The following is a 16,392-nucleotide window of genomic DNA, read 5'->3' on the forward strand; positions in this document are numbered from 1 at the left end:
CCCCTTGAGTCAATACATGTTAGAATCACCTTTGGCAGCGATTACAGCTGTGAGTCCTTCTGGGTAAGTCTCTAAGAGCTTTGCACACCTGGATTGTACAATATTTGCCCTTTATTCTTTTTACAATTCTTCAAGCTCTGGTTATTGGTCTTTGCTAGACAGCCATTTTCAAGTCTTGCCATAGATTATTTTGCCAATTTAAGTCAACTTTAACTAGGACACTCAGGAACATTCAATGTTGTCTTGGTAAGCAACTCCAGTGTATAATTGGCCTAGTGTTTAGGTTATTGTACGGCTAAAAGGTGAATTTGTCTCCCAGTGTCTGTTGGAAAGCTTAGCTCTATTCCGTTTATTTTAATTTTAAAAACTCCTTAGTCCTTGCCAATGACAGCTATACCCTCAACATGATGCAGCCAACTTCATGCTTGAAAATACGGAGATTGTTAGTCAGTGATGCTTTGTATTCAGGACAAAAAGTTAATTTATTTGCCACATTTTCTTTGCATTATTACTTTAGTGCCTTATTGCAAACAGGATGCATGTTTTGGAATATGTGTATTCTGTACAGGCTTCCTTCTTTTCACTCTGTAATTTAGGGTAGCATTGAGAAATAACTACAATATTGTTGATACATCCTCAGTTTTCTCCTATCACAGCCATTAAACTCTGTTTTAAAATCCCCATTGGCCTCATGGTGAATTCCCTGAGCGGTTTCCTTCCTCTCCGGAAACTGAGTTGGGAAGGACGCCAGTATCTTTGTAGTGACTGGGTGTATTAATACACTATCAAAACTGTAATTAATAACTTCACCATGCTCAAAGGGATATTCAATGTCTGCTTTTTTTTCTTCCCCCATTTTACCAATAGGTGCCCTTCTTTGTGAGGTATTGGAAAACCTACATGATCTTTGTGGTTGAATCTGTGCTTGAAATTCACTGCTTGACTGGGGGATGCAGATAATTGTATGTGTGGGTTACAGAGATGAAGTAGTCATTTAAAAAATCATGTTAAACACCATTATAGCACACCGAGTCCATGCGACTTATTATGTGTTTTGTTAAGCACATTTGTACTCCTGAACTTATTTAGGCTAGCTATAATTTAGGCTAGCCATAATTTTTCTTCATTTGTAAAAATATATAAAATCATAATTCCACTTTGACATAATTGGGTATTGTGTGTATATCAGGGGGTGTGAATAATTTGTGAATGCACTGTACATGTAGGCAGGGTTAAAGTCACTAGGCATCAGGATAGATAGTAATAAGAGTATAAAAAACAAAGTAGCAGCAGCGTATATGATGAGTGTTCACTCTTAGAAAAAAGGGTTACAAAGGGGTTATTTGTGGAGGGATAGGTTTCTACCAAGAACCGTTCTGATCTAAAGAACCCTATTTGGAAGACAAGGGTTATTTTGTAAGGCAAAGGGTTCTACCTAGAACATTTAACATCCTGAGAACCGTTTTTGGAAGAAAGGGTTGTTTGATGATTCTTTGGAAGGCAAGAAGGGTTCTACATAAAACCATACATAATATTTCCCAGTATGCTCTATTTCAGGGAGATTACGAATGGTTTGTTTTACTGTATTATCTGTGTTTTTGCATGTACATTTATTGATTCATTCATTTCATGCTACACAAAGATAACTAACATACAGTTTTATGAAATAATCCAATCTGTTCGTAATTGGATTCATTTTACCCGCAACTGAGATGGCTGTTCCAGTTTAGATGATTGAGATAGTCTCAGTATTCAATCTTCCATAACCTGACAGTCATTCTGAATGCAGGTTGTGGGTGATTTAACAATTCCACTTGTTGGATATACTAAGTAGCTGGATTCCAATAGGAATTACACATCACATTGCAAGCCAGCATAATGTGACTTTCAGGCCTGATGTGGCCTGTAACCAGGAGTTTCCTAACACCCCTGTGTTAGGGTATAACTAGGCCCTCAAAGAAAGGCCCTGTGAAATGTAATGTATTATCATAGATCATTTGATTTTAAAGGCTAATAAGGTTGGTGGAATTGTTTATAGAGGGTTCTAGGTAGAACCCTGCTCGGGTTTCTTTGAAGAACTCTATGGGGACAAACTGAAGAACTCTATATGTTTCTACTTAGCACCTTTTTTTCTGAGTGTATGTGTACATGTGTGTTTGTGTGGCGTCAGTATGCGTGCGTTATCTGCGTGTGTTTGTTTGTGTTTGTAAGAGTACCAGTGTGAGTGTGTGGATCAAGTCCTGTGAGAGTGCAGTGCAGTAGATAGTCCGGGTAACCATTGGATAGCTATTCAACTGTCTTATTATTGGGGATACAGTGCCTTCGGAAAGTATTCAGACCCTTTGACTTTTTCCACGTTTTGTTACGTTACAGCCTTACAATCCTCTCTCGGAGCTCCGAGGACAATTCCTTTGACCTCATGGCTTTGTTTTTGCTCTGACATGCACTGTCAACTGTGGGACATTATATAGACAGGTGTGTGTGCCTTTCCAAATCATGTCCAGTCAATTGGATTTACCACAGATGGACAACAATCAAGTTGTAGAAACATCTCAAGGATGATCAATGGAAACAGGATGCACCTGAGTTGAATTTCAGTCTCATAGCAAAGGGGCTGAATACTTACGTAAATAAGGTATTTCTGTTTTTTATTTGTAATAAATTAGCAAAAATGTCTAAAAACCTGTTTTCGCTTTGTCATTATGTGGTATTGTGTGTAGATTGCTGAGAAAAAAATATTGAATCCATTTCAGAATTAAGGTCATAATGTAACAAAATGTGGAATAAGTCAAGGGGTCTGAATACTTCCCGAAGTCACTGTAGAAGCTGTCTCTGAGCCTGTTGGTCCAAGACCCGATTCTCTGGTACCGCTTGCTGGACGGTAGCAGAGAGAGCGTCCATGGTTTGGGTGGCTGAAGTCTGTCTAAACACCAATATCATACATGTACTGTTTCTGTATGATATTACCACTATGCCTATATATATATACACTGAACACAAATATGTAAAGTGTTGGTCCCATGTTTCATGAGCTGAAATAAAAGATCCCAGAAATGTTCTAAATGTGCAAAAAGCTTTTTTCTCAAATTTTATGCACAAATGTGTTTACATTTGTTAGTGAGATTTTATCATTTGCCAATATAATCTATCCACCTGACAGGTGTGGCATATCAAGAAGCTGATTAAACTGTATGATCATTGCACAGATGCACCTTGTGCTGGGGACATTAAAAGGCCAATCCGAAATGTGCAATTTTGTCATACAACACAATGTAATAGATGCCTCACGTTTTGAGGGAGTGTGCAATTAGCATGGTGAATGCAGGAATGTCCACCAGAGCTGTTGCAGGAGAATTTAATGTTAATTTCTCTGCCATAAGCCTCCTCCAACGTTGTTTTAGAGAATTTGGCAGTACGTCCAACCAGCCTCACAACCGCAGACCACGTGCAACCACGTCAGCCCAGGACCTCCACATCTGGCTTCTTCACATGTGGAATCATCTGAGACCAGCCATCCGGACAACCCCATGAAACTATGGGTTTGCACAACAGAAGAAGTTCTGCACAAACTGTCCAAAACGGTCTCAAGGAAGCTCATCTGCATGCTCGTACTCACCAGGGTCTTCACCTGACTGCAGTTCAGCGTCATAACTGACTTCAGAGGGCAAATGCTCACCTTCGATGGCCACTGGCACGCTAGAGAAGTGTGCTCTTCACAGTTTCAACTCTACCAGGTAGACGGCAGACACCGTATGGTGTCTGTCATGTGGGCGAGCGCGGATGTCAACATTGTGAACATGGTGCTCCATGATGGCGGTGGGATTATATCCCAGTAGGCATAAACTACGGACAATGAACACAATTGCATTTTATCAATGTCAATTTGAATGCAGAGATATCATGACGAGATCCTGAGGCCCATTGTTCGCCACCATCACCTCATGTTTCAGCATGATAACGCACAGCACCATGTCGCAAGGATCTCTACACAATTCCTGGAAGCTGGAAATGTGGCAGTTCTTCCATGGCCTGCATACTCACCAGACATGTCACCCATTGAGCATGTTTGGGATGGATGTGTACGACAGCGTCTTCCAGTTCCCGCCAATATCCAGCAACTTCGCACAGCCATTGAAGAGGAGTAGGACAACATTCCACAGACCACAATCAACAGCCTGATCAACTCGATGTGAAGAAGATGTGTCGCACTGCACTTATTCTGTATTTATTTAACCAGTCAGCTAAGAACAAATTCTTATTTACAATGACAGCCTACCCCAGCCAAACCCGGATGACGCTGGGCCAACTGTGCACCGCCCTATGGACCTCCCAATCACAGCCGGTTGTGATACAGCTTGGAATCAAACCAGGGTCTGTAGTGACACCTATTGCACTGAGATGCAGTGCCTTAGACCACTGTGCCACTCGGGAGCCGAGGCAAGTGGTGGTCACACCTACTTTTTTTGAAGGTATCTTTGATTAACAAGTATATCTGTATTCCCAGTCATGTGAAATCCATAGATTAGGGCCTAATAAATGTATTTCAATTGACTGATTTCCTTAAATGAACTGTAACTCAGTAAAATATTTTAAATTGTTGAGTGTTGCGTTTATATTTTTGTTCAGTGTATATGTTCTCTCTCAAAGAGAAATCTTATATGCATTCATCAGATGTATTCTCTGCAGGAGCCCCAGCCTTGGTCAGCTAGCGTTACCTAGCAACCTATTTTACTACACCATCTGTGCCCCCGGAAATGAATATTCATTATTCTTCAATATGCATGTCTGTGTGCAGGTGATTGGTGTTCACGGTTACTATGGCATTCCTCAGACAACAGAGATATTCATAATTCATATTTATGTTCAAGTCATATCTTGTCGCTATCTTTGGACCATATTAGTTATATGCACTGCAAGTAGGCCTACATTTTAGTATAATTGTACTACAGTATCATGTCCTCATCATGAATCTATGTTTTAATGACTTGACAATCCTGAAGGATATTGGTGGTTTCATGATTGACTGAAAATAAATGATGCAGCTGCTGGCTTGAAAAATAAGCACAGAATCATTGAAAAAAGTGTTGCATTCTGCGATGTTACTTGGGGGACGTTTCCATTTGGAGCAGTTTGAAAAAGTACAGACAGAGTAAGAACAGCACATTCTCTCAATGCAGTCTAGCCAGAATGGAGAAGTGGGAGTGGGAAAGGAGGTTAAACACCCCTGGGAAAGGACACTCCATATTGGGAATACATTTTTCAACATCTGACAGCATCTATCTGTCTCAGTTGTCAACTATGTCAAGTGGAACAAATCCCAGTTCACCCTCTTCCACAGACTCATCACGCACACAAGTGGCACCATTCAAACCTTGAGCAGAAACATAATATAGCACTCATACATATTACATCTTCATTAAGCTCACAGGACAGTAAGAATGTAAAAAGACCTAAGTAAACACTCATGTGGACATTTTGCGCCCTGGTGTTGGGCAACATACGGGGCGGCAGCGTAGCCTAGTGGTTAGAGCGTTGGACTAGTAACTGGAAGGTTGCGAGTTCAAACCCCCGAGCTGACAAGGTACAAATCTGTCGTTCTGCCCCTGAACAGGCAGTTAACCCACTGTTCCCAGGCCGTCATTGAAAATAAGAATATGTTCTTAACTGACTTGCCTGGTTAAATAAAGGTAAAATTAAAAAATTAAAAAAATACAAGAGGTTTAGCCCAGATGTCTGGTATTCAGGAGAAAAGCTCCCCTTCATTATTAGGGCTTACCTCACAGTCCTGTCTGCTTCTTTCTGGGGATGCACTCTAGCAGCAATCCTCTGAATAAAACGAAGAAGACTAGTACATATCCAGGTCACTCACAGCAACATGGAAGCTCTGGGGACGTACTACCACACATCTCGCCCTCAATTTGGTCAAGAAGTGGTGGTGTTATACAAGTGAACTGAAACTGTACTTTACTAAGTTACAGGGCTTTATAAGGGCTAAATAACTCAAATGGAGCTTGAATCTCAAACATACCCTTTTTATTTGTTCTGTGTGCACATAAGTGTAAGAAAGACAAGAGGTGAAACATTTGTATGAAACATCTTGAGGAGTGGAGGACAATCAGGATCAGGTTCAGGATCAGGATCTGTCTGTGCTTGAACTTTAACAATAACGGTACGGGATGGAGAGCTGACCCAAGATCAGTTTTATTTAATCTTTGCTCAAGTCATGACCAAGGGGTGCAGCCATGCAATACCGAAAAGCAGTCTGCATAAAATCAGTGGCGGTGTTCTGCAGCCACCTAGCGGTAAGCAAAGGCAAAGCATATTAACTAACGGTGCAAATAAGCGGTTCCTCTCCGAAACAGTAGACGGCGTGTTCTACGAAATCGTGTTTTGATCCGCAGTTATTTACCAGCGAAAAAAAGAACAGACGCACTTTTGAAGGAACAAAGAAAGGAGGTCGGGGTGAGTTCATTTTCAAGTGTATATTCTTTCGATAGTTTTGCATTTAACTTTTTTGAAAAGGTCAGATGGAGATAATTTCACAACTGAATAGAATTGTATTTCTATTCAAACTAAATAAAATCTGCATTTACTTGCAGGCAATGCTTAGCTAACGTTCGCTAGCTAACTGCTTTAGCGCCCATGAACGACATCTCCTGATCAGGGGAGGTTTTGTTAAGAGCCCCGACGCCTGCTCTAAACATGAACACGCTTCGCTTGCGGTATGTTTTTGGAAACTTATGGAACGTATCTTTCATATCAGCGATAAATAATTTAAGGAACTAAAGGTGAAATTACCACACCTTTATTTTATAGGGTTGGTGTTCCCACAAGGCCATATCAATTCAATGGGCTTTATTGGCATGGGAAACATGTATTAACATTGCCAAAGCAAGTGCGGTAGATAATATACACAAGTGAAATAGACAATACAACTTAACAGTAAACATGACACATATATACGGTTCAAAACAATAAAGACATTACAAATGTCATATTATGTATATATACGGTGTAAATAATCTCCAGCTCTTGTTTACGGAAGCCAGGCAGAAATCATAGCCGGCCACCTGTGCTAATGAGCTATCTAGCTTGCTTCGAACACCTGGCTGTACGCAACAGTGGGGAGGAAGTGTAGTTCTTCAACTGGAGAAACAACTTCTGTGCAATACTCTAAGTGTTTATTTTGTATTTGAACGTTTATTTCTCACTGATATGAAAGATAAGGGGCATATCAGCATATGATTAGAAAATCGGTTTTTGAAGGAGTGGCTATTGACTTTATCTAAAAGTTCAAACAAAGCGTCGGAATTGTAGTTCACATGGAGCCAAATGTGGGAGAATGTAACCGCTGAAAACCTTACATATGGAAAGGGGATTAAGAGCTAGCTAACCGTAACTGTTAGCTGTTATCGTTAACTCTGTTTACTAGATTAGCTAGCTACATTGTTACTTTGCTAGTTTGGATGTTTAATTAACGTTAGCGTATATTGTTTTGAGATCACGTCCTTGACGTAGCTAGTTTCAATCTAGATTGATTTAACTATAGTTACTGTAGCTATCTCACTCTGCGGCTAGCTCTCTTACTTGCCACTTCTCGACATTTTCCAACCATTGCGTCATCGCATGGCATTGTCGGGTAGATTCTCACACACTGGTATCTTGTATTGGCATCTGTGTCACGAAATTGACATAAACAAAATATGTTTGATAGTCCGGTTTCAACCAACGTGGGGTCTACCGCCTCCCTCCAGTTGCTAGTTTGCTCTGGTCACATCGCGGCGATGACAACTAAAATGAACGTTAATTTACTTGGATCAGTATGAGGCTCTGCGTTTATGACTAGCTAAACTATAACGTTACTTTCTTAATTTATGAAAGTAAAGATGTTGCTAGGGTTCTGGAGAACGTTTGTGTAGGCGTATGGGGCCATTTAATCCCAAATACGAAATAAAGTTTTTTTTTTTTTGCATTTTCTGTACCGCCACACTAGGTCCGTCCATGAGTTTGCTTCGGATCTGCCGAGCTGCATGCGTGGACGAGAGCTAGTCTGCCAGTATAGAAAGTGCTTTAAATTCGTTTATTTCGTATTTTAAGGAAATTACACCATGTTTTGTATGCAGCCTACTGGTTACATTGAATTAATGAGCCAACAACAGTGTGAATCCTACTGTCTTGTTTCCCAGATGCCATAATCTTTCAATCTCTTGCACTGGGCAGCACTAGCCATTTTTGGCATTGTTATTATTATTTTCGTATAACAAGCTCAATATTTTTATTACAGCACCAATGATGAGAATAGCTTGAAATCCACAATCCCTCAGCCAAGATGTCAAGTAAGTAGATATTTACAGTTGAAGTCAGAAGTTTACATTCACCTTAGCCAAATACATTTAAACTCAGTTTTTCACAATTTATGACATTTAATCCTAGTAAAAATTCCCTATTTTAGGTCAGTTAGGATCACTACTTTATTTTAAGAATGTGAAATGTCAGAATAGAGGGAATTATTTATTTTAGCTTTTATTTCTTTCATCACATTCCCAGTGGGACAGAAGTTTACATGCACTCAATTAGTATTTGGTAGCATTGCCTTTAAATTGTTTAACTTGGGTCAAGCGTTTTGGGTAACCTTCCACAAGCTTCCCACAATAAGTTGGGTAAATTTTGGCCCATTCCTCCTGACAGAGCTGGTGTAACTGAGTCAGGTTTGTAGGCCTCCTTGCTCACACACACTTTTTCAGTTCTGTCCACAAATTGGTCTATGGGATTGAGGTCAGGGCTTTGTGATGGCCACTCCAATACCTTGCCTTTGTCCTTAAGCAATTTTGCCACAACGTTGGACGTATTCTTGGGGGTCATTGTCCATTTGGAAGACCCATTTGCGACCATGCTTTAACTGTCTGACTGATGTCTTTAGATGTTGCTTCAATATATCCACATAATTTTCCTACCTCATGATGCCATCTATTTTGTGAAGTGCACCAGTCCCTCCTGCAGCAAAGCACCCCCACAACATAATGCTGCCACCCCCGTGCTTCACGGTTGTGATGGTGTTATTTGGCTTTTAAGCCTCCCCCTTTTTCCTCCAAACATAACGATGGTCATTATGGCCAAACAGTTATTTTTTTGTTTCGCCAAACCAGAGGACATTTCTCCAACTGTACTATGTGCAGCTGCAAACCGTAGTCTGGCTTCTTTATGCCGGTTTTGGAGCAGTGGCTTCTTCCTTGCTGAGCGGCCTTTCAGGTTATGTCGATATAGGACTTGTTCAAATTTATTTATATAGCCCTTCGTACATCAGCTGATATCTCAAAGTGCTGTACAGAAACCCAGCCTAAAACCCCAAACAGCAAGCAATGCAGGTGTAGAAGCACGGTGGCTAGGAAAAACTCCCTAGAAAAGGCCAAAACCTAGAAAGAAACCTAGAGAGGAACCAGGCTATGTGGGGTGGCCAGTCCTCTTCTGGCTGTGCCGGGTGGAGATTATAACAGAACATGGCCAAGATGTTCAAATGTTCATAAATGACCAGCATGGTTGAATAATAATAAAGCAGAACAGTTGAAACTGGAGCAGCAGCACGGCCAGGTGAACTGGGGACAGCAAGGAGTCATCATGTCAGGTAGTCCTGGGCATGGTCCTAGGGCTCAGGTCCTCCGAGAGAAAGAAAGAGAGAAGGAAAGAATTAGAGAACGCACACTTAGATTCACACAGGACACCGAATAGGACAGGAGAAGTACTCCAGATATAACAAACTGACCCTAGCCCCCCGACACATAAACTACTGCAGCATAAATACTGGAGGCTGAGACAGGAGGGGTCAGGAGACACTGTGGCCCCATCCGAGGACACCCCCGGACAGGGCCAAACAGGAAGGATATAACCCCACCCACTTTGCCAAAGCACAGCCCCCACACCACTATAGGGGGTTAACTTCAACCACCAACTTACCATCCTGAGACAAGGCTGAGTATAGCCCACAAAGATCTCCGCCATGGCGCCAACCCAGACAGGGTGACCACATCAGTGAATCAACCCACTCAGGTGACGCACCCCTTACAGGGACGGCGTGAGAGAGCCCCAGTAAGCCAGTGACTCAGCCCCTGTAATAGGGTTAGAGGCAGAGAATCCCAGTGGAATGAGGGGAACCGGCCAGGCAGAGACAGCAAGGGTGGTTCGTTGCTCCAGAGCCTTTCCGTTCACCTTCCCACTCCTGGGCCAGACTACACTCAATCATATGACCCACTGAAGAGATGAGTCTTCAGTAAAGACTTAAAGGTTGAGACCAAGTTTGCGTCTCTGACATGGGTAGGCAGACCGTTCCTTAAAAATGGAGCTCTATACGAGAATGCCCTGCCTCCAGCTGTTTGCTTAGAAATTCTAGGGACAATTAGGAGGCCTGCGTCTTGTGACCGTAGCGTACGTGTCGGTATGTATGGCAGGACCAAATCAGAGAGATAGGTAGGAGCAAGCCCATGTAATGCTTTGTAGGTTAGCACTAAAACCTTGAAATCAGCCCTTGCTTTGACAGGAAGCCAGTGTAGAGAGGCTAGCACTGGAGTAATATGATCAAAACTTGTTTTACTTTGGATATAGATACTTTTGTACATGTTTCCTTCATCTTCATAAGGTCCTTTGCTGTTGTTCAGGGATTGATTTGCACTTTTCTCAACAAAGTACGTTCATCTCTAGGAGACCAAAAGCGTCTCCTTCCTGAGCGGTATGACGGCTGCGTGGTCCCATGGTGTTTATACTTGCGTACTATTGTTTGTACATATGAACGTGGTACCTTCAGGCGTTTGGAAATTCGTTCATCCTTGGGAGCAGACTTGTGGAGGTCTACCATTTTTTTCCTGGGGTCTTGGCTGATTTCTTTTGATTTTCCCATGTCAAGCAAAGAGGCACTGAGTTTGACTCAAATGATGTCAATTTGACTCAAATGATGTCAATTAGCCTATCAGAAGCTTCTAAAGCCATGACATAATTTTCTGGAAGTTTCCAAGCTGTTTGAAGGCACAGTCAACTTAGAGTATGTAAACTTCTGACCCACTGGAATTGTGATACAGTGCGTTATAAGTTAAATAATCTGTCTGTAAACAATTGTTGGACAAATTTCTTGTCATGCACAAAGTAGATGTCCTAACTGACTTGCCAAAACTACAGTTTGCTAATAAGAAATGTGTGGAGTGGTTGAAACACTTAGGTTGGAGTCATTAAAACTAGTTTATGTATACTTCTGACTTCAACTGTATCTCAATTGGTTTTGAATTGGAGTGGCAGGTAGCCTAGCGGTCAAGGGTGTTGGGCCATTAAAGTCTCTGGTTAAAATGCCTGTGCTGACTAGGTGAAACGTATGTCTATGTGCCCTTAAGCAAGGCACTTAACCCTAATGCTCTAGATCAAAATGTCTGCTAAATGACAACCCCAAAAAATGAAAGGGGTCCAAGTGAAAATACTGCACGGATTCACCTCAAACGTACAAATAGACTAAAAAGTGACATGGGTTAAGAATTTTCACCAGTTTAAAGAAATCTGTGACCTGTATTGTAAAAACTGTTATTAATGAGCACATGGGACCAATATAACTGACATGTAGGTTTAGATACAGGTTAAACACTAACTGCATTATAGAGCTTAATTCATACAGGGAGTGCAATTTACTCTTTGTTTTGTATGTCTGAACTTTGTCTTCACATTTATTTTACACAGAAAGGCCATCATATGCACCTCCCCCCACCCCAGCCCCCACAACTGTAAGTATCACACACCATCCAACACCAGTCCTCCCATTTTCCTCCCAATGCCAGGGGAGTGGGTCTTCTATACAATCAACAGGAGCTCAGTAATGTGCTGTTGGGCTGCAGGACCGCACAGACATTAGCTCGGGATGTTCTGTCAATACATTTGCAAGATTGTGACTCTCAGACCAACATTTTCCCTTCATCTAAATCACATGCTGCTATACATTTTGAACATCAACGGATGGAAGTAGAACTGTCCAGTTACCAGCTGTTTACCTCTCGCTTTGCTACCTTTTTATTTTGTGATCCTCCTATGACAGAAACAAGCCAATGACTATGCACTGCTTTTTGTTTTTTCAAGATGGCTGCTTTCGCATGACTATGCTATGCAAATCATTAGCCCCAAAACTCTCCTTTTCATATATTCTTTTGTCCCTCCCACTCGTTTGTGTCATTTCTCATTCGTGTTTTGTCTCATTTGTCTCCATCAGCAAGTGCCCAACACCCCTGGGTTTGTGGGGTACAACCCATACAGCCATCTGGCCTACAACAACTACAGGCTGGGAGGGAATACCGGCAGCAACAACAGGGTAATGGTAGGACCAATGCCATCCGGGGCTAGAGCCCAAGGAGTAAGGCTGGCTATTCCCTGAGTGAGAAAATGATAATTTGGAGAAAGGGGAAATGAGTGTTTGGTACAAGAATAGAAGGGTGAAGAAGAAAAAAAAATTCAACATGTAGAAAAGGATACTTTTTGGGGGGGATAAATGGTACAATAAAAACAGCTGCTGGTCGAGGTCAAGTGAGGTCAGTAATTGCTCAAGTCCTCCTATAATCTTCTGTAAATCACACGATCATCTTACTCCAACTGATTTGATACTCCACTTAATGACCAAATTATTTGTTAGAAGTGTCACCAGCTCCCCTCATCTTGTCCTTGATGCAAAAGCATTTCATATTAGCGCAGTTGCCCCTCTGACATGCCCCTCCCCTGCTTGTACAGCAGCATGTTGCCCCGTCCATCCAAGGCTCATGACTTGGCATGTCAGAGGTTCATACTAGTTGGTGTTTTAATCACAAGGCAGCCAAAACTGATAGCAGTATTCGTTTGAATTATAGCCCTAAACACTGAGAGGGCAATAATTTGTCCTTACATACCAGCTATGCATGAAACACTATCCCAAAAATAAGGTGCAACATTTTGGAATGAGTCTCTTTAAGAGCTTCACTTAATGTAGATTGTGTCATTTTCAGTTGTGGCCCTGCCCCTTTTTCATAGTAGTACATAAGTGTTATATATGTGTTTTCCGTAATAACTATGTCCATTGGTTTGACCTGTTGATATTTTCTTTTCTTTGGCTCTCTCCCAGAATTCCTCAGGAGTCACTGTTCCCAAGCCGCCCAAACCGCCAGACAAGCCGCTGATGCCCTACATGCGGTACAGCCGGAAGGTAAGCAGGAAGGTAAGACACCCACGGTGTCTACTTTTACTGCTTGTACAGGGGGTCGCCCAGCCAACCGTCTGGATGGCCGGGGACCCCACTGTTGATGACCCCTGGTGGTATGTTCCTCACATCTTACCCCCTCTGGATTGGAGGTCGGAGACAGCTGAGTTACCCCACCATCCGGATCCACTCCTCTTCAACACCTGTCTTCGTTGTTGATTCTGTCTGTCCTTGTTTCTGTGTGACCTGTTGTGCTTGCTTTCCCTTTGTCTCCTCCAAATCAAATCTTTCTCTCCCTCTTTCTTCCTCTTATTTTTATACATTTTCCATCTTAGTTGCTGCTCTGTTTTGACCACGGTGCCTCCTTTTTGCCAGGTCTGGGACCAAGTCAAAGCCTCCAATCCGGATCTGAAGTTATGGGAGATTGGAAAGATTATTGGTGGCATGTGGAGGGACCTCACTGAAGAGGAGAAGCAGGACTACTTGAACGAATATGAAGCGGAAAAGGTGAGGACAGTTGGGAGCTGCAGTTTTCCAATGCCCTAGCTGTTTTGCCTTGGGTAAATAAGTCCAGTCCTTTCACTGAGATTTTATAATTACTGCCTCTATAGATTGAGTACAACGACTCCCTGAAGGCCTACCACAACTCACCCGCTTACCTGGCCTACATCAATGCCAAGAACCGTGCAGAGGCGGCTCTGGAGGAGGAGAGCAGACAGCGGCAGACCCGCGTTGAGAAAGGAGAACCGTACATGAGCATCCAGCCTGCTGAAGACCCAGATGGTAATGGCCTGGGGACTAGAAATTCTGTCTCTCCTGTACCTTTTTTGTTTATCCATATTGTGTGTATTGAAAGCCAACGTTTTTGTGTGTCCTTTCCGTAGACTATGATGATGGGTTCTCCATGAAGCACACGGCCACCGCTCGCTTCCAGAGGAACCACCGGCTCATCAGTGACATCCTCAGTGAGATTGTGGTGCCAGATGTGCGCTCTGTCGTCACCACTGCACGCATGCAAGTCCTCAAGCGCCAGGTCCAGTCCCTCATGGTGCACCAGGTAAGCAAAGCTAGTGGAAAACACGCACTGGCCTGTAATCACACAATAGTCTGGTTTGACACCGTTGTTCCTTTCCACAGAGAAAGCTGGAAGCAGAGCTGCTGCAAATAGAGGATCGGCACCAGGACAAGAAGAGGAGGTTCCTGGAGACTACAGACTCTTTCAATAGTGAGCTCAAACGGGTATGTGCCCCCGCCCAACAGTGTCCAAAGTGAGAATCACCTCATACAAAGTGCAACAGCTGATAGCCTGTGTCTTGTTTTTGTACCAGTGTAGTTTGTTTACTTTTATCAGCAGCCGTGCTGTGATGATAGGTTTGTATTCTGTGCCACTCAGTAGCTGTTCAAGTTTGTCTTTGTAGCCCTGGTGTGTTGTACGAAAGTCTGATTTGTCGTAACTGCTCAAAGCTGCAGTGTCTACAACTAGATGTGTTTGTCTGTGTGCAGCTGTGCGGTCAGAAGGTGGAGGTAGACATGGAGAAGCTTGCAGCAGAGATTGCTGCGGCAGAGGAGGCTGCTAGGCGGCGGGCGGAGGAGAGGGAGAAGGAAGCGGCGGAGCAGGCAGAGAAGACTGCCCAGGAACAGCAAGAGCAGCAGCATGCGGCAGCGGCCTCCGCTTCATCTACCCTGCCCATCACTGAACAGAACACCCCACCAACCACAGAGACCAAGGAGGACCAGGACAAGCCAACTCCTATGGAGACAGGTCAGTCATACCAACATCGCACTAAAGCATTTTCTCTGTTATTTCAGTAACTTGCTGTATGGAGTAAGAAAAAGCCTGATACAAGTAGTGCTTTTATTGCAGTAACATGTTAACCATTGTGGCATTCAGACTGAGCATTGTGATCAATGATCATTACAATCTACACAAAGACACCTGACCTACACACTTTTCTCCTTTCCTTCAGAAGAGACTCCTACATCAGAGACATCTGAGACTCATCCTGAGGCTGAGGAGGGCACACCTGCTGCAGAGAAGCAGCAGGGCCCGCCGGTGGAGAGCGTCACGGACGAGGGAACCAGTGACAGCACCGCCCCATCCGAAAGCAGCACCGGACCCCCTGCAGACCTCCCTGCTTCAGCTGAGCCTGCCCCAGAGGAACGCCCAGCCAGCCAGCCCTCCCAATAGCATCTCTGTAGAAGGGCACACCTCTCTCTGAGCACACCCTCTAACCTATAGACTAGGGCCATGTTTTGTGGGCACAGTGCTGCATATAAAAAATATTGGAATGTATAGAAGTGATTTCATGGGTAGAGATGTCCATAGATTTGTACATTCTGTATGTTATTTGCGAAGTTGTGCAACCCTGTGCCCATTTAAATATGACCTTGTGATGTTCTTCCACCATCCCCACACTCGGTTTGTGTGTTTGACATTTCTATTGATCTTGCAATGGACCTCTGGATTCATACCACAAGCCAACAGTTCCTCTTTAGCTATTTGCGTTGATAGAACAGGGAAGGGCCTTGGCCTAATTTATTCCACACCCAATTGACAATGGTTTTTACATGCTATTTTTGTTGCCTATTTTTATCTAACTTTTAGTTGGTAATCAATATGGTGTGGACTGTTAGTGATGGATTAAATTCATAATTCATATGAAATGGCCAGTCCTTGAATATCACCTATTATATCACAGCAAATGGATGATTGTGAACTGTTTTACATGAGCTGTTTGCAACTGCACGGCTGTCAAACCCTGTTGCTGTGTGTATCACCACTCGAGAAATGGTCATGATGAACCTCAGATAAAACCTCACGCTTTCAAATGACTGTTTTTACTTGAATTTGAATGATTTTAGTATGCCTCTGCAATTTGCATATTTTTTTGTACTGTCAAGCCTCTTGCCCAAATAAAAGTAATTTCTGTCTTTCGGACCAATGGCTTATTTAAAATGTTTTATTGGCTTTCTCTAGATGTAGTCCTACTGATTGCTTAGACTACGTATTCAGAAATAATAGCTCAGCATTGTAATTTTGATGACTCCACAATATATTCAAACCGTAATTATAAATAAAAAAGTAAAAAGTCAGTATTGGACTACTACTGTAAGTAAAATCTCGTTGACCATTGGGGAATGTGGTTGCATGCCCACTTTTCTCGCCTTGTCTGCCGTCCATGCGTCGTCACACCTCTTTAAAAGAG

General features: G+C 42.7%; 1 protein-coding gene across 5 annotated transcripts; it reads left to right on the forward strand.

Moving 5' to 3' along the window:
- The first annotated feature begins 6,337 nt into the window (after window positions 1-6,337).
- Window positions 6,338-16,124, forward strand: LOC118365430 (SWI/SNF-related matrix-associated actin-dependent regulator of chromatin subfamily E member 1-like). Of its 5 annotated transcripts, XM_035747619.2 has the most exons (12): window positions 6,378-6,462; window positions 6,600-6,722; window positions 8,285-8,336; window positions 11,710-11,753; window positions 12,233-12,337; window positions 13,112-13,204; window positions 13,562-13,693; window positions 13,798-13,969; window positions 14,071-14,243; window positions 14,324-14,425; window positions 14,690-14,948; window positions 15,154-16,124. In XM_035747619.2, exons 3-12 carry the CDS (start codon window positions 8,330-8,332, stop codon window positions 15,372-15,374), a joined length of 1,308 nt encoding a protein of 435 aa, XP_035603512.1. In that variant the 5' UTR covers window positions 6,378-6,462; window positions 6,600-6,722; window positions 8,285-8,329; the 3' UTR covers window positions 15,375-16,124. The 5 variants fall into 5 exon arrangements, with proteins under 5 accessions (XP_035603511.1, XP_035603515.1, XP_035603514.1 ...); XM_035747618.2 differs by lacking the exon at window positions 6,600-6,722 and having other exon boundaries at window positions 6,338-6,462; XM_035747622.2 differs by lacking the exon at window positions 6,600-6,722 and having other exon boundaries at window positions 6,339-6,462; window positions 13,112-13,192.
- The last annotated feature ends 268 nt before the right edge of the window (window positions 16,125-16,392 follow it).

This window comes from Oncorhynchus keta, chromosome 32 (assembly GCF_023373465.1).
Source record: "Oncorhynchus keta strain PuntledgeMale-10-30-2019 chromosome 32, Oket_V2, whole genome shotgun sequence".
Lineage (NCBI taxonomy): Eukaryota > Metazoa > Chordata > Actinopteri > Salmoniformes > Salmonidae > Oncorhynchus > Oncorhynchus keta.

Coding starts and splice junctions, on each gene's coding strand:
- LOC118365430 (XM_035747618.2), top strand. Junction 13,694..13,797: donor ACGAATATGAAGCGGAAAAG/GTGAGGACAGTT, acceptor CTGCCTCTATAG/ATTGAGTACAACGACTCCCT. Junction 14,949..15,153: donor GCCAACTCCTATGGAGACAG/GTCAGTCATACC, acceptor CCTTTCCTTCAG/AAGAGACTCCTACATCAGAG.